The 25144-nt window shown below is 43.9% G+C and overlaps 1 protein-coding gene across 1 annotated transcript in view; it reads left to right on the plus strand.

The window, feature by feature from the left end:
- The first annotated feature begins 20967 nt into the window (after positions 1 to 20967).
- TMC1 (transmembrane channel like 1) overlaps positions 20968 to 25144 on the plus strand; it is an 87598-nt gene continuing 83421 nt past the window's right edge. Inside the window, exons 1-2 of the mRNA XM_050945430.1 lie at positions 20968 to 21040; positions 22696 to 23074. Of these exons, the coding sequence (XP_050801387.1) occupies positions 20968 to 21040; positions 22696 to 23074 (452 nt within the window). The remainder of the gene's footprint in view (positions 21041 to 22695; positions 23075 to 25144) is intronic.

Below are 25144 nucleotides of genomic sequence, written 5' to 3' on the forward strand. Positions count from 1 at the left end.
CAAGCAGAGCACTGATGTGAGGTGTAACTGGTAAGTGGGGGTGTACTGTTTCTTTGGCAGGACAGCAACAGTGAATACTGCAGGCCTGCAATGGAACAGAAACTGGACACTTCAGGGAAATGCTCAGAGGGCTCAGAGTTGGGGTGTGCCCATCAGTAACCTGTAGAGAGAGAGCGGGACTTGTGTAGACCTGGACTTTGTGTTAGCTGTGGCTGGTGGAGTCAGGCAGCTGACTCATGGCAGGCAGAAATAAGGGTCTCTCACACTAAGGGCATGTGGTAGTGGGTTGCCTCACAGCCATGGGAAGTGTCACCCAGTGGGATTACTTAAGAGAATACTCAACAGGAGTGCATCTCCATAATGGAGGGACCCCAAAGGAAAGGTAATGAAACCCAGGGTCACATAACCTATCTTTCCTGATCGCTAGAGGATCAGCGAAGCCCCCCCCCTCAGTTCTGGCCAGCCCATGCATCTGACTGACCCAGAGTGCTCTCTATAGGGCCTGGAAGTGGATGGAGATGACGCTGATAATAATGAGACATTGGAGGTAAGATAGGGACCAGGTCTGTTTTATGTACACTAGACTTGGAACTTGTACAGAATCTTTTTTTTTCAGTAGCTAGCAATATCATCTGTTCTTCTCATTACCAATGCTGTAAATGGGAGAATGGGAATAATATGAGCAAGTCACACTTTGGAAACCGTAAAGGTCAGAGACATACGATTTACTACATTCCTGATTTTCATAGAGAATACTGGGCATTAATATTTTGATCCTACATTCTTAGGACAAAGATTGCAATAAGAATGGGAAATGGCCCTACATCAATCTGCTCAATTGACAAAGTGTTAACAGAAATAGGGAGTGATACAGATGTAACCTGTTCTAGTTCAGGTCTTATGTGTATCGTTTAAGGGGTTATGCAGGCTTCACAGACCCCAGCTTCTACCTGTTGTAAAGAACTATAGGCCAGCTCTTCCACTGGTATAAGTCAGTATAGCTCCACTGAAGTCAAGGGCTACAATGGAGCTAAGCCTAATTAAAAAACACAACTCTGAGCCATGAGTGGTTTTCTCTTCCAGGTATTTATGAGCATGATGCAAGCAAGGCTGTCACACCATCCTTCTGCCTACCCGTCTGCTTAGGAGAGATGGGTTGGACAGGCAAAACTCATATGAAGATCTGAACTTGTCCCAAATTCAGCAGCAGTCATCTGAAATGAAACCCTTGTTGGCAGGGCACTGACTTATACTCCACATATATGAACAGATTTTAATCTCCTAACCCCCCTGCATGCACTCTAAACAAAGTCAGTATGGCATGTCTAATGATAGGGCTGAGCACAACCTTGATATTGGTGATGCTGTGCAGAACATTTCATTGTAAAGCAGGCCCAGGAGCTGTGAGGATTCTGGTGGGTCCACAGGGCTTGGGGGAAGGGAAAACCCTGTGCTTCCCGTGATGGAACAATATGGGGGAGGGAGGAACTCGGAAGGGTTCTTCATTGAAGTTTCCTCCTCTCCTCAGCCTGCTTCTGTGGGTTTTAATGGCAAGAGGGAGTAATACAGGCCAGATTCTACAGCCCTGCAATAGGCTTATCTACCCTTCAGCTGAAAGGGAGCTTTGCCTGAAATAGGAGTTCTAAGTCTCGCCCTAAACTTAAAGAAGCAACAAATGAAGCCTGTGATGTACAAGTACAGACTAGTAGGAAACTGGAAGCAGCCATCCAGATTGTAGGATACCATACGAGTGCATGACAAGATGCCAACCCTCCTGATTTACCCAGAACAGTTCCTATTGTTTTAGCAAAACATTTACCACTTCTCCATTCTACCAACAGAAACCTATTGCCACCCTGCAGAGCTGAACAGAGTTGAAAGAATATGTCCATCATTTACTTCCTACATGTCCCTGTTTATAACCTTCAGATGTTGACAAGGTTGCACGCTGTTGGGCAAAAAATCCTCTTCCGTGAAAGCCTGGTGTAGGGAATGGATAATAATGAGGCACATGACTGACAACTAGGCAATTGGGAAGGTATTTATTAGGAGAGGGAGGGAAGGGAAGAAAGAAAATCTTCCTTTAGTTATCTGAGCCTAAGTCATTGAAAACTGAACCTCATTAAATATATGTAGCGATGACATTTTGTTCATGTATAAACAGTCTATTTAACTAGCTTCTCTTAGCACATTTGAAATGTAGCCTGGAAAAAGAAAAAAAGGACAGTGAAGGCAAGTGGGGGTTGCAGAGTTCCTGTATCAGCCTTCTAGAGTTTTGAAGTAATCTGATCAGCTTCACATATAAGGTCACATCAAACAGCTGACAAGCAAAATCTGACAATATACTAAAATGGTAAAGAAAACGAACTTCTCAATGTGCATTAAATTTACAGTATAGATCTATAATTGAGTAGAGATGAGATGTTTGCTTAAAACAGCAAGGGGTTTCTTGATTTCTGTAGATTGATTCTTGGCTACTTGAAGGCCTTTGTCTCTGCCCATGTGCTACACTATGGCAGATGGGATGCTTTCAGTGACAGTCCCCTGGTTAAATGAGATGGGGATGCTAGTAGAGCATCCTAGGGGAGGGATAATTGAGCTCAGCTTAACTTGGCCCCTTCAGGTCATCTTCAAGGTCTAGTGGTTGCCCCAGGGTTGGGTTGCAAGGAGAGTTGTGAGTGGATGGAGGTGTGGTGAGAAATTTAGGATGTCTGAGACTACTTATTTTGGACAGTCTATTATTCAAGGTTCAGAGAAGAATGTGAAGGGAATTTCAGATTCTTTTTTAAGTAACTGGATGTATAGATGACTCTATCTTTTGGCACTGGAGAGAGAATTTCACCAGTTTCTGGTGAAAGAGACCCACCTACATTATCAGATCTACTTATCAGGTCCAGATGTAGAAGGGGTACTGTCACCTCCTGACTGCTCCCTCATTGAGGAGTGAGGCTCTGCTGTGGCTTGCCTCAGTTTCCATCCCTTAATGAAGTAACAATGAGGTCACTAAACAGCCTGGCAAAGGAGAAGCCAAAAACTCTACTGCAGTACATCTCCTTTTAATAAAGCCTTCTGAAAGGAACACTTGCACCAGGGTTCTTACCTCAGAGCCCAGATAAAACTTAAAAGTCCCAAAGCAAAATTCTCTAAGTTCCAGAAGCAGCTTCTTATGTTGTAAGGCTTGAGAATTCTCCACTGCCCAGATAGGTTGCAGTCTTTGCCAGCTTGTTCAAGGTCTCTCTCAGGCTTTCCCTGTCTGGATAACTGTTGCCTAATTCAGGGTCCATAGGTGCTCCCTTCCTCTGGAGCTTCGTTTCTCCTCAGAAGCTTTTTTCATCTGAGATCTCCTAAGCCTTTTATTTGGTTCCTTAATTAACTGCCTTCCAGCTTCTTAGGCAATTAACTACCCGTAGGTGCAGTAGGGTTGGCTCATTCCCTTGAGCGGAGCCTGTCACAAGTAGGCTAGGCCTTTGGTAATTGCTTGAAAGTCTGTCTATGCTCCAGTATATTGTCTTAATAATTAAATAATAAAAAGTCATATTATTCATTTTTTATGTCACACGTTACCCTGAAGAATCTTACAGTATTTTCCATACTACGTACAAACCACTTTGCCTATTTCTGAAATGCAGCCTCCTCCTGGGTGGAATACAGGCAACTGTTGATCAGTTGCCAGCCAGCAGTGTTACACAACTAGACTATATTTTATGGGTTAGTTCTGAGGAACATTTGCATGCTGAATCATGTTATCAGAATAAGACCTCAGGGAAAGTTTGTCAGTAAGAAATTATAGAATGAGCTAGAAAACAAAAATTAAATATGAATGCTTCCCTCCACTCCTCCCATTTCAGCTCCAGGGCATATGATCAAGTGCAAAGGTCAATGGCAGGATGGATGAAGTAGGAATTTATCAGTACCTACAGCTCTAAATCCCAGGTTTATGAGGGCAGAGTGACCTGAGTGAACAAGGTCACTGAATGGCCAATGAAGGCCCACACACAATCTGTCTCTATATCTCATAGAGTGCTCCACTTGTGGCCACCAAAGTGAGAAAATTCCATGTTTCCCTCTGGGCAGTCTATTGGCATCTACAGGCCAGGCTAAAGCATTAACTCAGCCTCTTACTTGGGTGTTGCCCCAATCCAGTATCCCATCTACACACAAATCCCTCTCTCCCAAGTTTGGCGGCGCTTTCAACCCCTAGCTTGACTGGGGCTATAGGCTAAAACTTGGGTGAGTCTTTGGTTTGTAACCTGACCACTTTGAATTGAGGATGAAGGCTAAATCACTTGAGTGGTGATAGTCCTCTAGTGCCTTCCCATGACTTTCTCCATGAACTCAGAAGCACAGAGAAGTTCTCTCACAATTCACTGGGAAAGAATCAGAGTGATTCAGTTTACCACTGCACAAAGAACTGCAGAAGGCATATCCCGAAGTCCTAGTGACACATCCAGGTGCAGCACCAGTAACTCAGGCAGAGTTTTGCAGTGTGGCTGTGCACACTGGGCTAGGCGAACCTGGGTGCTCGGATCCTGGGGCTGGTCATCCAAGATAATTGCAGTGAACACATATGTCATAAACAGATAGCTAAGGGTTAATGTTCTTTTACCGGTAAAGGGTTAATACAGGGAACCAAACACCTGACCAGAGGACCAATCAGGAAACAAGACTTTTTCAAATCTAGGTGGAGGGAAGTTTTGGGTGTGAGTTCTTTGTTCTTTGTCTTGGTTCGGTGACCCTCTCGGCTCTGAGAGTGATTTTTCTATCTCCAGGCTTTCTAATCTTCTGTTTCCAAGTTGTAAGTACAAGGATAGTAAGACAACAGGTTTATATTGTTTTTTTGTATTTACATGTGCGTAGATGCTGGAATGTGTTAAATTGTATTCTTTTTGGATAAGGCTGTTTATTCATTTTTTTCCTTTAAGCAATTGACCCTGTATATTGTCACCTTAATACAGAGACCATTTTATGTCCTTTTTCTTTCTTTTCATATAAAGCTTTCTTTTTAAGACCTGTTTGAGTGTTTTTCACTGGTTAAGGCTAAGAAACGAAGGGAGGGGGAAATCTCTTTGTGTTAGATTTACTAAGCCTGACTTTGCATACCCTCTGGGTGAGGGGGGAGAGAGGTTAGATCTCTCGGTACTTGTGTTTCAAGGACTTGAAGCAGGGAGGGTGGAATCCCTTTGTTTAGATTCACGGAGCTTGAATCTGTATATCTCTCCAGGAACCCAGGGAGGGAACACCTAGAGGGGAAGAGGGAGAAGGGAAGTGGGTTATTTCCCTTTGTGGTGAGACTCAAGGAATCTGGGTCTTGGGGTCCCCTGGGAAGGTTTGGGGGGACCAGAGGGTATCAGACCCTAAAATTCCTGATTGGTGGTAGCGCTATCAGATCTAAGCTGGTAATTAAGCTTAGGGGAATTCATGCTAGTACCCATATTTTGGACGCTAAGGTCCAGATTTGGGAATTATACTTGACAACATACCCCAAGATGTTTGAGATCCTCTTCAAACCTTCTCATTAACACTGAGTCATTGTAGATGTTGCTGCATAGCTCTGCTCTGCTTCTTAGAGCTGTTCACAAGTCTGATCACATGCAGGCCAATTTGAAAAAGCTGGAAACAAGTGACAGTCATACAGCTAAAAGCATCCCACATACTGATGTTTATGGTCTTGCACCAAAGATTATAAATAACCATTTCAGCAAACCAGTGTATCATGAAGCCTTCAGTTTAATGCAGGGTAATAGTAAAGTATCTGAGGAATACTTCTCTGCCATTTCTGTAGGCTGTGTCATATAGAAGTGCATTGAAGTTTAATTCTAAAGAGCATTTAGATTTAGTGTCACCATGAAATGTAATTTGTATATGGATGATATGCTCCTTTAATAATTCAGTAAGACAGGGTTTGCCATGAATAATTGTAGCATTGAATTGTGGGCTGCTTAGCCCTTCTTTTCCTCTTGGAAAACTATTACTGAGTTAATGATCTGAAGTAGCTTTCTGGTAATAATGCTAAGTACATTTCTAACAATGTACTGCTCCTATCTGTCAAATGTCCAAACTACCAATAATGTTGGTCTTTTAGATATGTGACAAAACCAACAAACAAAATCAAAAAGTCAATTATTAATACAGCAAAGATCTTAAAATTATTTGATTTTCTACACATGGCCTTCGTCACTCCAGCAGCTGAGAAGGGATCTATTTCTTTAACATGTATAATATATGCCAGTTTCATGATCAGTTTTATGACACAGCTTTTTGAATGTTAATAAAGTGCAGAGCTATGTGAAATGTTTGCAAGGAAGCTGTAATAACCTTAGTCCCAGTTTTGGACCTTAGCGTCCAAAATATGGGGGTTAGCATGAAAACCTCCAAGCTTAGCCACCAGCCTGGACCTGGTACCTGCTGCCACCACCCAAAAAATTAGAGTGTTTTGGGGCACTCTGGTCCCTCTGAAAAACCTTCCCTGGGGACCCCAAGACCCAAATCCCTTGAGTCTCACAACCAAGGGAAATAATCCTTTTTCCCTTCCCCCCTCCAGGTGCTCCTGGAGAGATACACAGACACAAGCTCTGTGAAACTACACAGAGGGACTTCCCCTCTCCGTTCCCAATCCTGGAAACAAAAGTACTTTCCTATTTCCCCAGAGGGAATGCAAAATCAGGCTAGCGATCCAACACACAAATCTCCCCTTGATTTCTTCCTTCCACCAATTCCCTGGTGAGTACAGACTCAATTTCCCTGAAGTAAAGAAAAACTCCAACAGGTCTTAAAAGAAAGCTTTATATAAAAAGAAAGAAAAATAAGTACAAATGTTCTCTCTGTATTAAGATGATACAACACAGGGTCAATTGCTTAAAAGAATATTGAATAAACAGCCTTATTCCAAAAGAATACAAATCAAAGCACTCCAGCACTTATATTCATGCAAATACCAAAGAAAAGAAACCATATAACTTACTAGCTGATCTCTTTGTCCTTACACTTAGAAACAGAAGACTAGAAAGTAGAACTACTTCTCCAAAGCTCAGAGAAAGCAGGCAGACGGAAAACAAAGACTTCAGACACACAATTCCCTCCACCCAAAGTTGAAAAAAATCCGGTTTCCTGATTGGTCCTCTGGTCAGGTGCTTCAGGTGAAAGAGACATTAACCCTTAGCTATCTGTTTATGACACGCCCCCCAAATTGCAGACAGTGGGGAAGCTCACTGGCGGCGATTTCCTTCTAGAACTTTAAAATAAACAGATTACTACAACACATGCACCTTTACATATACTACTAAGTATATAACTAACAGACTTCTACATTTTAAGAACACTTTTTAACTACTGAATTCTGGGAAACTCTCACGGGAGAGTGCATCAGCAACTTTATTAGAAGCTCCTGTGATGTGTTGAATTTCAAAATCAAAATCTTGGAGAGCTAAACTCCAACGAAGAAGTTTCTTGTTGTTCCCCTTGGCAGTATGAAGCCACTTTAGTGCAGCATAGTCAGTTTGTAGTTGGAACCGCCGTCCCCAAACATATGGGCGTAGCTTTTCCAGGGCGTACACAATGGCATAGCATTCCTTTTCACTGACTGACCAGTGACTTTCCCTCTCAGACAGTTTCTTGCTGAGAAACACGACAGGATGGAAGTTGTGATCTGTTGCTTCCTGCATGAGCACTGCTCCTATACCACGCTCAGATGCATCCGTGGTTACTAGGAATGGCTTGTCAAAGTCCGGGGCCCTGAGCACAGGGTCAGACATGAGCGTTGCCTTAAGTTGGGTAAAGGCCTTTTGACACTCATCAGTCCACTTAACGGCATTTGGCTGGGTCTTTTTGGTCAGGTCGGTCAGTGGGGCAGCGATTTGGCTGTAGTGTGGTACAAATCGCCTGTAGTATCCGGCCAAGCCTAAGAAGGATTGGACCTGCTTTTTGGACCGTGGGACAGGCCACTTTTGGATAGCATCCACCTTGGCCTGTAGGGGGTTTATGGTTCCTCGACCCACCTGGTGCCCCAGGTAAGTCACTCTGTTTTGGCCTATTTGACACTTTTTGGCCTTAACAGTTAGTCCTGCCTGCCTGATGCGCTCAAAGACCTTTTCCAGGTGTAGTAGGTGTTCGGGCCAGGAGTCTGAAAAAATGGCCACATCATCGAGGTAGGCAACTGCAAATTCTCCCAGTCCAGCTAGTAGACCATCTACCAGCCTCTGGAAGGTGGCGGGTGCATTCCGAAGGCCGAAAGGAAGGACATTGAATTCATACACCCCCGCATGGGTGACGAATGCTGACCTCTCCTTGGCAGGTTCATCTAGCGGTACTTGCCAGTACCCCTTGGTTAAGTCTATTGTAGAGATGAACTGGGCACGTCCCAACTTTTCCAATAGCTCATCGGTACGTGGCATTGGATAGTTGTCCGGACGAGTTACAGCATTTAGTTTACGGTAGTCCACGCAAAAGCATATTTCCCCATCTGGTTTGGGTACCAGAACCACTGGAGATGCCCATGCGCTGGTAGATGGGCGGATAATACCCATCTGTAGCATGTTCTGGATCTCCCGTTCTATAGCAGCTTGGGCATGAGGAGACACTCGGTAGGGTGGGGTTCTGATTGGGTGAGCATTACCTGTATCAATGGAGTGGTATGCCCGTTCAGTCCGTCCTGGGGTGGCTGAGAACAATGGGGCGAAGCTAGTGCACAACTCCTTGATTTGTTGCCGCTGCAGACGTTCCAGGGTGGTTGAGAGGTTCACCTCTTCCACGCCACCGTCTTTTTTCCCGTCGTAGTAGACACCGTCAGGCCACTCAGCATCATCTCCCTGGACTGTAAACTGACAAACCTGTAAATCTCTGGAATAGAAAGGCTTGAGAGAATTAACATGGTACACTTTAGGCTTTAGTGAGGAATTGGGAAATGCTATGAGGTAGTTTACAGCTCCCAGGCGCTCTTGGACCGTGAATGGCCCTTCCCATGATGCTTCCATCTTATGGGCCTGTTGCGCCTTCAAGACCATAACCTGGTCTCCTACCTTGAAGGACCGATCTCTGGCATGTCTGTCATACCAGGCCTTTTGCTCTTCTTGAGCATCCTTTAGGTTCTCTTTAGCAAGGGCTAAAGAGTGTCGGAGGGTGCTTTGTAGGTTGCTTACAAAGTCCAGAATGTTAGTTCCTGGAGAAGGCGTAAACCCCTCTCATTGCTGCTTCACCAACTGTAATGGCCCCTTAACCTTGTGACCATACACAAGTTCAAATGGTGAAAACCCTAAACTGGGATGTGGTACAGCCCTGTACGCAAACAGCAACTGCTGCAACACTAGGTCCCAATTATTGGAGAATTCGTTGATGAATTTTCGTATCATGGCCCCCAAAGTTCCATTGAACCTTTCCACCAGGCCATTGGTTTGATGGTGGTACGGGGTGGCAACCAAGTGATTCACCCCATGAGTTTCCCACAGTTTTTCCATGGTCCCTGCCAGGAAATTAGACCCTGAATCTGTAAGGATGTCAGAGGGCCAACCTACCCTCGCAAAGATGTCTGTTAGGGCCAGGCACACAGTGTTAGCCCTGGTGTTGCCTAGAGCTACTGCTTCTGGCCATCGGGTAGCAAAGTCCACTAAAGTCAGTACGTACTGCTTTCCTCTGGGCGTCTTTTTTGGGAAAGGGCCCAGAATATCCACAGCTACTCGCTGAAATGGGACCTCAATTATGGGGAGTGGCTGGAGAGGGGCCTTGACCTGGTCTTGAGGCTTACCCACTCTTTGGCATACCTCACAAGACCGGACATACTTGGCAACGTCTTTGCCCATCCCCTCCCAGTGGAAGGACTTCCCCAACCGGTCCTTGGTTCTGTTCACCCCAGCATGGCCACTGGGATGATCATGGGCTAAGCTTAAGAGCTTCTCCCGGTACTTAGTTGGAACCACCAACTGTTTTTGCGGCTGCCATTCTTCCCGGTGTCCACCAGAAAGAATTTCCTTGTATAAAAGTCCTTGGTCTATAACAAACCGGGATCGATTAGAAGAGCTGAGAGGCGGTGGGGTGCTCCGTGCCGCCGCCCAAGCTTTCTGAAGGCTGTCATCTGCTTCCTGCTCAGTCTGGAACTGTTCCCTTGAGGCTGGGGTCACCAGTTCTTCCTCAGACTGTGGACTTGGGCTTGGTCCCTCTGGAAGCGATGTAGGTGATGGGGTTGTTTCCGTTGCTGGTGAACCGCTCTCCGCTGGTGCACCTGAGGGTATTTCAGGCTCTGGCTGAGCCTTTTGGGTATGGCTGTCTGTTGCTTCTGCCAGTTTTGGCTCGCTGGCGCCCTCTGGCGTTGAGTTTGAAGATGTAGTTGCACTTGCTGGTGCTGGTTGCTGTTCCAGTTCCGGGCCTGGGACTGGAGATGCTGTGGCTGTTTCAGTGGTAGGCATGGAATCTGGGTCCACTACCTCTGTCTGGGTCTCTGGTAACACAGACGGGGCCTCTGTGGATGGTTCAGGAACAGGAATGGGTCTGGAAGCTTGCCTGGTTTGGCTACGTGTAACCATTCCCACTCTCTTGGCCCGCCTCACCTGGTTGGCCAAGTCTTCCCCCAGTAGCATGGGGATAGGATAATTGTCATAGACTGCAAAAGTCCACATTCCTGACCAGCCTTTGTACTGGACAGGCAGTTGAGCTGTAGGCAAGTCTACAGCTTGTGACATGAAGGGGTAAATTGTAACTTTGGCCTTTGGGTTGATGAATTTGGGGTCAACGAAGGATTGGTGGATAGCTGACACTTGTGCCCCCGTGTCTCTCCACGCAGTAACCTTCTTTCCGCCCACTCTCAAATTTTCCCTTCGCTCCAAGGGTATTTGAGAGGCATCCGGGCCTGGGGATCTTTGGTGTGATGGTGGTGTAATGAATTGCACTCGCATGGTGTTCTTGGGACACTTGGCCTTGATATGTCCCAGTTCATTACACTTAAAGCATCTTCCATCTGATGGGTCACTGGGCTGAGGTGAGTTACTGGAGACTGGTGAGGTTGAAGGGTAGGGTATCTGTGGCTTTACTTGGGTGGTATGTGGGGTCTTTGGCTGTCCTCGGTTGTAGGGTTTATGGTCTGTGTGCCCCCTGGGGTAATCGTTCCCCTTGACAGTAGCTTTCTTGCTTTCTGCCAGTTCCATCCATTTGGCTCCAATCTCCCCTGTCTCAGCGATATCTTTGGGATTTCCATCTTGTATGTACCGTGTGATGTCTTCAGGAACACCATCCAAGAACTGTTCCATTTGTATGAGGAGGTTTAGTTCTTCCAAGGTTTGAATGTTGTTTCCTGTTATCCAGGCCTCATAGTTTTTTGCAATGTAGTAGGCGTGTTTGGGAAATGACACCTCGGGTTTCCACTTTTGGGTTCTGAAGCGCCGACGGGCATGATCTGGGGTTATCCCCATCCTGTATCTGGCCTTGGTTAGAAAAAGTTTATAGTCATTCATTTGGTGCTTAGGCATTTCAGCTGCCACCTCTGCTAAAGGTCCACTGAGCTGTGACCTCAATTCTACCATGTACTGGTCTTCGGGGATGTTGTACCCAAGACAGGCTCTTTCAAAATTTTCCAAGAAGGCCTCGGTGTCATCACCTGCCTTGTAGGTGGGAAATTTCCTGTGCTGTGGAGCAATAATTGGCGCCGGGTTGTTAGGGTTGGCTGGCACATGCAGCCCAGCTTTTGCCATCTCCAGTTCATGTTTTCTCTGTTTTTCCTTCTCTTCATTCTCTTTTTGTTGTTTTTCCATTTCTTTTTGTTGTTTTTCCATTTCTTTTTGGTGTTTTTCCATGTCTCGGCGGTGGGCCGCCTCTTCTTCTTCTTGCTTCCTTCTGTGGGCCAACTCTTCTTCTGCTTGTTTCCTTCGGTAGGCCACCTCTTCTTCTTCTAGTTTTCTTTTGTGTGCTGCCTCTTTGGCTGCCTCTTGGGCTGCCTGTTCTCTTTGGTAGGCTGCCTGTTCTCTTTGGTAGGCTGCCTCTTTGATCTGTTCTTCTCTTTCTTTCATCTCCATTTCTTTTTGTTTTATTTCCAGTTGTCGCCTGTGTTCAGCTTCTTTGATTTGTTCTTCGGCCTCAATTTTTGCCTTAGAAGTCATGGTTCCTGTTTTCTTGTGTTGGGGTGCCCTCCGGTGTTTATCTTTTGAACTGCAGGCTCTGTTCCCTCCTGGAGTCTGCCTAGCAACAGTGCTTTTTTTTTTTTCTCTCTCTAGCTAATGTTTAATGAAGGGAAACCAGAAAAACCACTTTATTTGCATGCATATAAGTGCTGGTACTTGCCTCCTAATGGGAGGGCTATTGCATGACAAAAGACCCTCAACAGTTTCTTAATGGCTTCTCGCTTAACATGCAAGCCACAAACTGCCAGCGAGAGCAGAGAAAAAAAAAATTCTCTCTGGTTCCCTTTTAAAACCAACTGTTTCTCTCTGCTAAAAAGCCCTTAGCAGAGAAAAGAAAAATATAATATTCCTACTGGCTTCTGGATTCTGTCTATATCCCACCGCTGCCACCATGTAATATCCTTAGTCCCAGTTTTGGACCTTAGCGTCCAAAATATGGGGGTTAGCATGAAAACCTCCAAGCTTAGCCACCAGCCTGGACCTGGTACCTGCTGCCACCACCCAAAAAAATTAGAGTGTTTTGGGGCACTCTGGTCCCTCTGAAAAACCTTCCCTGGGGACCCCAAGACCCAAATCCCTTGAGTCTCACAACCAAGGGAAATAATCCTTTTTCCCTTCCCCCCTCCAGGTGCTCCTGGAGAGATACACAGACACAAGCTCTGTGAAACTACACAGAGGGACTTCCCCTCTCCGTTCCCAATCCTGGAAACAAAAGTACTTTCCTATTTCCCCAGAGGGAATGCAAAATCAGGCTAGCGATCCAACACACAAATCTCCCCTTGATTTCTTCCTTCCACCAATTCCCTGGTGAGTACAGACTCAATTTCCCTGAAGTAAAGAAAAACTCCAACAGGTCTTAAAAGAAAGCTTTATATAAAAAGAAAGAAAAATAAGTACAAATGTTCTCTCTGTATTAAGATGATACAACACAGGGTCAATTGCTTAAAAGAATATTGAATAAACAGCCTTATTCCAAAAGAATACAAATCAAAGCACTCCAGCACTTATATTCATGCAAATACCAAAGAAAAGAAACCATATAACTTACTAGCTGATCTCTTTGTCCTTACACTTAGAAACAGAAGACTAGAAAGTAGAACTACTTCTCCAAAGCTCAGAGAAAGCAGGCAGACGGAAAACAAAGACTTCAGACACACAATTCCCTCCACCCAAAGTTGAAAAAAATCCGGTTTCCTGATTGGTCCTCTGGTCAGGTGCTTCAGGTGAAAGAGACATTAACCCTTAGCTATCTGTTTATGACAGAAGCCACTAGAAACGCTTCAGGTTTCTTGCTCTTTTATAAAGTCCAAACTTAGGTTAGGTGTGTCAAAAATCTCACTGACCGTTCAAGTGAACCTGAACAGATCCTGTAATGTGTGCATGCTCCTGTGGAGCAGAGAAAGTTTTGACATTCACTAACAAGTGCCACTTGCCAGGCCTATTCCCTGGACCTAGTATTACTCATACAGCATACCTGTTTTTTTTCTGCTTTGCATTCAGCCACAGGGAATTAGTGTGGGTCATGTGACTTTGCTTCATCTGCATTGTCCACCATGTCAAGTCAGAAGTCTTATAAGTATTTTAAAAATTAGCACTGGTACCAATGTTCCTGACACTGACTACCATGAAAGGCACATGTCCCAGAATCTGGTGCTCTTTGGCTGTAGCTCCTCTCCTCATACTTTCAATTACCGTTGAACTGTAGAAGTTGATTCTCTCTGCTCAGCAACATACAATACTAAGTTACAATCCAATAGCAGCACCCGAATAAATAACACTTTGTACCAAACACTCCCTACACTAACACTGGAACAAATCAACATACCCTTAGACCCCGGACCAGGGTTATTCTATCTACTACCCAAGATCCACAAACCCGGAAATCCTGGATGCCCCACCATCTCGGGCATTGGCACTCTCACTGAAGGACTGTCTGGATATGTGGACTCTCTACTCAGACCCTATGCCACCAGCATTCCCAGCTATCTCTATGACACCACTGATTTCCTGAGGAAACTACAATGCATTGGTGACCATCCAGAAAACACCATCCTAGCCACCATGGATGTAGAGGCTCTCTACACAAACATCCCACACACAGAGGGAATACAAGCTGTCAGGAACAGTATCCCTGATGATGCCACAGCACAACTGGTTGCTGAGTTCTGTGCCTTTATCCTCACACACAACTATTTCAAATTTGATGACAATATATATCTCCAGATCAGTGGCACAGCTATGGGCACCCGCATGGCCCCATAATATACCAATATTTTTATGGCCGACCTGGAACAACGCTTCCTCAGCTCTCGTCCACTCACGCCCCTTCTTTACCTAAGCTACATTGGTGACATCTTCATCATCTGGACCCATGGGAAGGAGACTCTGGAAAAATTCCACCACGATTTCAACAGCTTCCACCCCACCATCAACCTCAGCCTGGACCAATCTACATGGGAGGTCCACTTCCTAGACACCACAGTGCAAATAAGTGATGGTCACATTAACACCACCCTATACCAAAAACCTATGGACTGCTATGCCTACCTTCATGCCTCCAGCTTCCATCCCGGGCACACCACACGATCCATTGTCTACAGCCAAGCACTGAGGTACAACCGCATCTGCCCTAACCCCTCAGATAGAGACCAACACCTACAAAATCTCCACCAAGCATTCTCAAAACTACAATACCCGCACGAGGAAATAAAGAAACAGATCAACAGAGCCAGACGTGTACCCAGAAGCCTCCTACTGCAAGACAAACCCAAGAAAGAAACCAATGGGACTCCACTGGCCATCACATACAGTTCCCAGCTAAAACCCCTCCAATGCATCATCAGGGATCTACAACCCATCCTGGACAATGATCCCACACTTTCACAGGCCTTGGGTGGCAGACCAGTCCTCGCCCACAGACAACCTGCCAACCTGAAGCATATTCTCACCAGTAACTGCATACCGCACCATAGTAACTCTAGCTCAGGAACCAATCCATGCAACAAACCTCGATGCCAACTCTGCCCACATATCTACACTAGCGATGCCATCACAGGATCTAACCAGATCAGCTACACCATCACTGGTTCATTCACCTGCACGTCCACCAATGTAATATACGCCATCATATGCCAGCAATGCCCCTCTGCTATGTACATCGGCCAAACCGGACAGTCTCTATGGAAAAGGATAAATGGATGCAAATGAGATATTAGGAATGGCAATATACAAAAACCTGTAGGAGAACACTTCAACCTCCCTGGCCACACTATAGCAGATCTTAAGGTGGCCATCCTGCAGCAAAAAAACTTCAGGACCAGACTTCAAAGAGAAACTGCCGAGCTTCAGTTCATCTGCAAATTTGACACCATCAGCTCAGGATTAAACAAAGACTGTGAATGGCTTGCCAACTACAAAACCAGTTTCTCCTCTCTTAGTTTTCACACCTCAACTGCTAGAACAGGGCCTCATCCTCCCTGATTGAACTAACCTCATTATCTCTAGCTTGCTTGCTTGCATATATATATACCTGTCCGTGGAAATTTCCACTACATGCATCTGACGAAGTGGGTATTCACCCACGAAAGCTCATGCTCCAAAACGTCTGTTAGTCTATAAGGTGCCACAGGATTCTTTGCTGCTTTAACAGATCCAGACTAACACGGCTACCCCCGATACTTCAGATCACACTGTGAGCTCTGTAGGTATCCTGTATTTCCCTATCCCGCCTTTTTTTAAATTACTAGTGATATTTGCATGGACCAGCGTTTTTATCCTTGTGAAGTTCTTTTCCCCTTCTGCTTATTCCTGTCTTATTTATACTTTAGCACATTTGTTACTTTCTGAGTAACATTTATGTAAAAAAAAGTTTAGTTAAAAAATGGTTTCCCAGAATAGGTCTAACAAGTTTCATCAGTTTCACATTCATCAGGCAGAGCAGTTTAGGTCACATCTACATGGTGTAAAAGCATTGCAATAAAAGTGGCTTAAACTGCTAACAACTGCACAACACACATACGACTGCTGCCCAAGGATTTTGCAAGCATCAGTTATATCAGTTGGATGAAAAGCTGGGGATGAGGGTTTTTTTTCTTTTTCTAGCATCTATTTCTGTGAGATAGATGAACTCTTGTTTTTGCATCCTACCATGCCTGCTCTGGGAAAACTTCTGCTAGAGCAGAAAACTGGCCTGAGACCAATATGAGAGCCCTGCATGGTATATGGAATGATGCAGTGTTCCAGGTGGAGCTCACCTACCTGATCCATAAGTGGCAGGTCTCCAGCAAGGTGTCACAGAGTTTGGCAAATTGGGAATTGGATGTAGTGCTAACCAGTGCTGAAACAACATCAAGAGGCTGTAGGGCCAATACAATAAAAGAGCAGTGTCAGTCCTGCTTGAGTCACTGGCACCTCCATCTTGGGCCATTCTATGCAGAGCTTGTCTCCATCCAGGCAATCATTCCAGGTTGTTGCTGCTTGCATGGGGTAAGGATGGGGCTGGTGAAAATTGCCAAGAATCAGGAGGAGAGAGCTGACAGAGGAGTATGACTGAAATGAAGATGAACTATCACAAGATGAGAAGACATTGACATAACTAACTGTCTTCAGACTGTAAGCTTTTTAGGCCAGATACTGTCATTCACTCTATGTATATACAGTGCTTGAGACAATGGGTCCCTAGCCTGTCTGAGGCCTCTGGGTGCTACTATAATAATTATGATTAATAATAATAGACACACTATGTGTTCTATTTGATGTTATTGTGCCTTATTGCCTTTTTTATTTGTTTGTCCTTGAGGGAAAAAGAATCCCAGAACTAACAATACCAATACCATCAGTGTAGTACTGAGATGTTTCTTCAAAGAGCTAGTAATAGGTATCCATCTTCATTTGGAAATTTATGAGCCACTCACCATCACCCCATCCAACTATCAGCCCAACATAAATTAGAGGCCTCATCCAGAACCCACTCAGGAAACATTCATGGACTGAAAGAAGGCAAAGTTGGTGTTCACTGCCTGCCTGCTGCACCAGAAGATTATCTTACAGCTGATCCTGGGACATTGTGCTAAGGGGAGTTATAAGCACTGTACCCATTAACTGAAATATCAGGAGCTCTTATCTGATCCTGAATTCTGCCTATAACACTTTCCAACCTTCAGCAGCAATGCAACTAGTCAGGGGAAGCAGCGTCAAGAAGTGTCACTTCTGCTCCAGGGTAGGATCTATGTTGGTGCTCATGTTGATGATGACACTGACTGCACCTGAGAATTCTGAGGTATTAATAAACAACTCTGATATCCTTTAACTCCCAGAATGTTTCACTATGTGGAAATTCTCTCTTATCCCAAGACTACTTATTCTGCTTAAGAGCCTTTGGTGAGGGACCCTGTCAAAAGGCTTTCTCAAAGGCCAAGTACACCTATGGAACTCGTTGCCAGGGAATGTTGTGAAGGGTAGATGGTCAGGGACGCAATCCCATACTCTGGGTGTCCCTAATTCTCTGAGTGCCAGAAGCTGGGACTGGATGACTAAGGATGAATCATTCAATAATTGCCTTGTTCTGTTCATTCCCTCAGAAGCATCTGTCACTGGCCACTGTCAGAAGATAGGATATTAGGTTAGATAGACCATTTGTCTGACTCAGTATGGCCATTCTTATGTTCTTATCTAGTTCAGAGAAGGCCAGAGTGTTTGGAATGAAGCACAATAATGTGTAATTCCAGAAAATATAAAAGGAACTTGTGATAATGTCACTTAAATGTTGCCACAATGATTTCTGTTGCACAGTAAATTTGTTCTTTTTTAGAGAGTATCTTTAGGATAAATGGATTTAGTAGGTTTTCCAAGGTCTACTTTTGCAGAAGAATGAGGTCACGGAGGCAGCAACTACCTTTCAATCTAATGCTATAAATTGTCGGCTTTTGCAAAAAACCCCAAGATTGCGCAGGGTCTGCACTATGAACTTACTACTCTTGCAGTTGTGTGATCCCTTCTAATCCTCTCTTTGCACTTCCAGGCTAATAAAATGCTTTTTCTCATCTCCTTTTCACAGTAATATCCACTTCCATTTGTCTTTATGTTTTTTTCTCTGTTTGTTGTTTAAAATCTCTGTTATTGAGCACTTTTACTGCTGGTCACATAGATAATCAAGCATGTGAACACGTTGACTTTCTATTATTTGGAAGACAATGGCCTACCTTCTCCTTCCCCGCCCCAGTCAGAAGGATGAGTGATCCTATTATTTAGTGCAACATATTGTCTTGTCTGATATGCTGGATTTGGTTTAGCACATATATTACCTTATGCCACTATATTTAATTAAATTCAATAAATTACTTTCTATTGCATTTAAGCTGCTACGCTGCATAGTGCATTGTTTTTATTTGTACCACATATAATGTTAATTTCTGCATGATATACTATTAGCACTAGCCCATGATTCAGAATATATTCTAACCCCTCAGCTATTTGCTTATTGTCTGCACTCATCAGAATCTGCAGTAAGGCCAAGCCTATATCATTATAATGCTTCCTTGGGAATTTCTCTTTGGCTGGAGGAGCTCAGTAAAGGAATTAGTTCCAAATAAAAGACCATGAGCTACCGTTGCATGCAATATATCTTTTTAGAGATGTCTGTCTTCGTCATTGAAACTCTCAATGGCGATGTAATGATCGTTGTCAAATGTAGATCCAGTTACTGCCAGCAACAGAAGGCATGTGTCCAGGCCGAACAAAACAGCACTTATTTTCACATCCCACTGATGATATTGCATGATTAAATTTTTGCATAATCTTAAAAAATTATTATGCAGATGTTGTGCAAATGACAGAAAATTACAAAGATGTTTTGTGGAGGGAATTTAAATTTTGTGCATACATTCCTGTTCTAATATGTCTGTCAAATACTGGACAATAACCCTTTCCATGTTAATACATGGACAGAAACAAGACTTTTTGTTTTTTCTTGTTTACAGCTTTACATATTTTACCATTTTTTGATATATAATCTCCTATCTCAGCAAAGCTAAGCAATAATGCCTGATTGTTTGATTACAATTTTCACTGGATAAATTAACTTCTACATCATCATTTAAGAGGTCACAAGCTGCTTAATGTGAGTCCATGACAGAAACGGGGGTGGGCGGGTGGGAGCCACTGCAAGAGCGAGGAAAAGTGAAAAGGCACACAGGGAAGTGAATAATTATGATAATTTTAATTTCCTCTTGACTGAAAGGTTGTTTTAGAAAAAATGAGTTGTACAACTTACTGTAGGCTTACTGTCCTGACTTTATAGGGAGAAAGTTAAGTAGCACATGTCTGAAAATATATGATATAAAGAAATTGAATAACAACTGCATAGTTATATTAATGAACAGTATTTCTTAATTTCCTCCTTAATTCTTTCCCACCACATATCAACTTATACATTCCATCGGCATACCTCAAGCCCTCTCCCTCATGCTTCTGGGCCTTCAGACCGAGACACCTTGAGAACTTTTCAGGGAGCCGGCTGCAATCTTCTTCTCTTACACCAGTAGAAATCTTTCTGAGGAAACATCACTGGTTGACACCAGTTGGCCGACACCAGTTGGCCAACACCAGGTCAACACCAGATCACCAAATAGCTCTTTTCTTCAGCTGATCTTCTTTGGAATTAAATACATAAAGTTCTCTACCACCACCACCACTGGTTCAAAGTGCCCCAGATTATTTGGGATATACTCCTGGTTTCTTGTGGCTAGCAGGTACAGGATATCTCCTGCTCTACTAATTAGTAATCAGTATTAGAGTGGTGTGAATAATTTGACTAGAATGACAACTCCCATAAAAATGTTCTAGATCTCTCCAGGAATAATAAACCCAGTTCCGTAAACATTTAGGTAACAGACTTGATAACATTTGTAGAACCATAGATCCACACCCTCCAATCACCTCTCAGTATACAGAGAAACTCAACCAATCTCCTCTATACATTATAACCAGTGCCCATAAGTGCCCCTCTCTCATTAAGCCAACCATCAGCTTCCTCCCTCTCTGCATTACTGGACTCCCTCAGACAGTAACACTGCAGCCATGTCCCTCCACTTAGGACCAGGGACCCCACTCCAACCTAAGTATTGTTGTCCTGGGAGTGGAAGGTGGCTAGTATATGGGGTCCTATCCCTGGAGTCTCCACTCTCTATCTCGTCTCTTGGGGGCTATGAGGTAGGGCAATTCCCTGTCCAAGAAAGAACAAAATCATTTCTTGCCACTTTGTTTAGAGTTTTGAATTCTAAATCTGAAGCTTCAAAAGAAACTCCTTTATCCTCTTCTGGAACCCTCTACCCATCAGCTGTGCTGCTACTCCTAAATTTCATTCCCCCCTCCACTCAGTTTTACCAAAAAATGGCTCTTTGTTAAAGCTTGCAGATGATCTTAGAAGATTCCAGAATGCTAGTCACTGCTAGTCTTGCACATTTTTAAAGGAAGTTTGAGAATTGCCCAGGGAGGCAGCACTTTTTTCATTTTCTTTCTGCTTTCTCCCAGTCAGGAGGTTGCTGCTGGTTACCTCATCTCTCCATGAAACTTCTACCTCTCACATCCTACATATTCTTTCTATTTGAAAAAGAAAACCTCACTTTTTATTACCACCATTCTCAGCTCCAGTGCTCTGACCAAAGAAAGGAGGACAAGGGGTGCCACATGCCACTGTGTTGTTCATACCTCCCTGGTTGTACTCACTAAAATATATATTCTAAAACTTCAGTGTTCCGGTATGTTGGGTTTATGTAACTAAGACCCCAAATATGACACATTCAAGTAATTTCTAAGCATATATTTTAAAAATGTCTTCAATAACTATTCATCTTTCAATGTACAGCACAATATGATTTCTTTCATAGTGGGCATTGAAGTTGACAATGAAGAAGGCAGTGCAGCTGAAAGCGAAGATGACGACAGCAAAATAGGTAATCAGCGATGGACAATTTCATTTCTATATTCAGACATTTTCTTGTTGCAGTGCCTGACACGAGATGTGGAGGCTTAATCCAGTTCCTGTTTGGCAGGTCTCCACTTAACCAAGTGACTGTTTTTAGTGAAGAGACTCAGGCTGGGTTTAAACTAATCATGTGAAGTGAAGAGTTCTATAGCCTACTACCATTTTTTTGAGACATCCTGATCCCATAGTTCATGAATTACTGTAATCATGTTTTGACTGTACTACACTCTGAATTTCATGTTTAAACTAATATATTTGGAAAATAACTCCAGTGGTTGAAAGGCAGCAGGGAAGTCCATCAGCTAGGGTGATAATATAATGAACTTGGTATCTTAACCTGTCAGGGGTATAGGAGTGTGGTGAGCTGTAATGATAGAATCATAGAAATGTAGGGCTAGAAGGACTTTGACAGGTTATCCAGTCCACCTCCTGCACCATGACAGTACCAAGTTTACCTAGAACTTCCTTGACAAGTGTTTGTCAAATCTGTTCTTAAAAATCTCAATGACAGTGATTCCAGAATTTCCCTGGAAGGCTATTCTGGAATAGCCTTCCAGCGAAATTTTGGAATCAATGTCATAGCTTAACTATCCTTATAGTTAGAAAGTGTTTCGTAATATCTAACCTAAATCTTCCTTGTTGCAGATTAAGCAGATTACTTCTTCAGAGGACATGGAGAAAATTGATCAATGTCCTCTTTAAAACAGCATTTAACATATCTGAAGATTTATCAGATCCTGTGCTGGGGAACAGGGGGTTCAGATCTGCTCCCAGGAGCACCACCTGCTGGTAATACTCTGGGATATGTCTCCCAGCAGTGAGAGTCAGTGGCCACTTTGCCCTATAGTGAGAGTCTTGGCCACGTTGCCCGTTGGCAAGAGTCAATGGCTGGGATTAAGGAAACCTGGGACCTCCCTGCTCCACCGGATTCCAACCCAGGGCCCAATGAAGCAGTAATCAAAAAATGTGCGACCTAAGGGGCAAGCACCCTTACATCTGCTCCCTGGGCCACTTCCTACCCCAGCTTCTGTTCCTCTATTGGTGCCACTGGTTTGCTTGTGGGTCCCTTCTGAAGCTCTCTCTGTCCATGCTCCAAAGGGTCTTCCTCTCGCAGCCATGACTCATCGTTGCCAATCTCCGCAATTGATAGGCTTGTGGTGCCTTGGCATTGAGGACTGGGCCCGGCTACCTGAAGCCTCAGTGGCTTCTTGGCAGGAGCCTGCAATTGTCCATCCTGGCTGAGCTAAACTGTTCCCTTTTGAGCTTAGCCTCCGCTATAAGCACAGCAACAGGGGCAGCTGAGCGGGGCTTTCTGGGCCCAGAGCTGCTCCTTAATCCTTACTTCCCCAGTGTAGGTTCATACACCACCTCTCATTCCCCACTCAAAAGTTTTCTTTTCTCAAGAATAAACATGCCCAGTTTTTTTAATATTTCATCACAGGTCAGGTTTCTAAACTTTTTATCATTTGGTTATGTCATGTGCAGCTACAGTATATCATACAGATAACATAAATTCTGTACATGTGTGTGTGAGAGAATTGCTGGTACTGATACACGATATTAACTTTTTGTTTTTGTCTGTCCCTCCCACCCCCCATCATGATTGTGAAGAAGAAGAATCGGAAAAAGAGAAGAAAGTAACTGCCAAAACCAGAAGAGGAAATGCCAGAAGGAGAGCCAAAAAGGATTCGGAGGAGGAAGAGGAGACGAGGACAGCTGGGCAACGCAGACAGAGAAACAGGAGAGCACAGAGGAAACAGGTTGGGAATGAGGACAGTGATTCTGACGGCGAATCCTACAAAAACAAGAAGAACAGGGCAAATCAGATATCCAAGCAGCAGGAGCCCAATGAGGATGGAGAAGATGATAATAAAGGGGGCAGAAAAGGAAGAGGCAAAAATGAGACCAAACAGGAAAAAAAACCTGACGAGAAAGAGAAAAAGGAGAAGGACAACAAGACAAAGAAGGATAAAAAGAAGAAAGGTTCCTCAAGGTAATTATTTATGTAATCTGAAACCTACTGAAGTTATGGCTATAGTTATGAAGTACCCACAGCTAGCACAACTCCCTTAGCTATAAGAGCCAGTTTTTCAGAAAAGATCAAGGTCAGAGTTTCAGAGACTCAGAACGCACAACTGAGAACAGATTTTCAAAAGAGCTCAGTTCCCACAGCTCCCATTGTGACACTTTTGGCCAGATTTCCAAGAGCCCATCGCAAGGGATGCTGAGTTATTTTGCAAACCAGTCTACTTATTTAGGTGCTTAAATGGAATCTGAACTCTTTTGAAAATTGAGCACCCAGTATGGGTGCTGAGGCCTTCTGAAAATTTCAACCTTTGTGTTGTTCTGCTAGCAGCCTTGATGCTCTCATTCTTCCACATTCTCTCTCTACCACCTCATGCTTTGTGTTTTTGAATCACATTCTTTGAAAGGAACTACCCCCTGGGAAGAGTGCATCATGGAGCAGATGGAGATTGATACATTTACATAGCTGGGAGAAATATTCCACTTCCCTCATTTTTACATTCACTAGAGGTGTCGGTACCCCCAGAGACACCCCAGAGGAACACAGCAGGAATCATCAAAGGAAAAGAACCCATAATGTGAGGCATGTTATCCTGACTCTCATATTAATTTGTCCCCGAATGTATTTCAATACGCTGCTACTCCATTTCCCCCACTTTTTAGCATTCCTAGAATTTGTCTTTGTTCCAGCTCTTCACTATGAAATCCATTATAGCATTATCCTTCCTTTATGTGGTTTCCTGCACTCAAGTATATTTTACTAAAATCATATTCCTGACTGTGCCAATTTATATTCTTCCGAGTACTATTCTTGTCTTCTATTGTGAACATTAAATAGTTATGTTAATAAAAAAAGGCCCATGGAAAAATGTAAAATTGAATGAAAACAGAACTTTTTGGACTGGATGATAAATTAAAGGAGAGTATATTCATTTAGGCTAATTAATTAGAAACATTATACAGGATAGGACATTGCTCATGGGGATAGCAAGGATAACATTTGAGGAATAACTAAAGATAGTTTTCTATTCCTGGAGGTACATCAAGAACATTTTCTCCTTAGACAGTAAGTGGGACAACTAACAAGATCACTTTTCCAACAAGCTATTGTAAATAAGGTATGAGCTCTGGGACACCAAGAGTAGAGGGGCTGTCCTTTCCTCTGACAGAAGAAACTTATGAGGTATGTCACAAAATGAGATCTTAAAGATTTTAAAAAAGTAATTGTAAGAAAGTTGAAATGAGTTAAGGGAAGTTTTTTAAATCGCTTATTGTTTAGACAATTTCCTACAACAACAACAAAGGGTGTTTATTTTGATAGGTGAGCACAAATAATGTACAAAGAAGGATGTGCTGATGATCAGTCTGGCTGATTTAATTCAGATGGAGTATTTGCAAACCTTGTGGGAGGAGGAGAGGCCGGAAGGTGTGAGCTCTTTAGTATGTTCATGTGGGTCATCACAACAAAGGCTATCTACTGCAATGGTCCCCAAACTATGGGGCACGCCCCTGCTAAGCATGTGGAGGAACACTGGTGGGGGCGGTGGGACTTGGGCCAGTCCCCATGGTGGCGGAGAGGGAACATCACCCAGTTCTGCTCTGCCCCCCAGCTCTACTCCAGCCCTGCCCCTACTCGCAGCTCTGGCCCCAGCCTCGGCCACCAGCTCGTGACCCTGCTCCTAGCCATGGCTCTGCTCCTTGCTGCAGCCCCAGTTGCAGCCCTGCTCCTGGACACAACCCCTGGCCCCAACTGCAGCCCTGCTCCTGGCCTTGCTTCCAGATCACGGCTCCCAGGGAGTCACGGATCAGGGAAGGGAGGAGTGATCAAAAAAATGTGAGGACCACTGGCCTACTGATTTAAAAGTGATGCACTGCTTCTGGCTTTTCAGGCAGAGTGGATAAGCATGCTGAAAGAAAATAAGTTGTTAGGAATGAAAAAATAAACAATGAAAAGAAAAGCATAATGAGGAACCTTGGAGCATCCACTGCTAATTTTTTGCCATGTTGTGGAATTATTTGTTTTCCCTGTCCATATTTT

Source organism: Gopherus flavomarginatus, chromosome 3 (assembly GCF_025201925.1).
Source record: "Gopherus flavomarginatus isolate rGopFla2 chromosome 3, rGopFla2.mat.asm, whole genome shotgun sequence".
NCBI lineage: Eukaryota > Metazoa > Chordata > Testudines > Testudinidae > Gopherus > Gopherus flavomarginatus.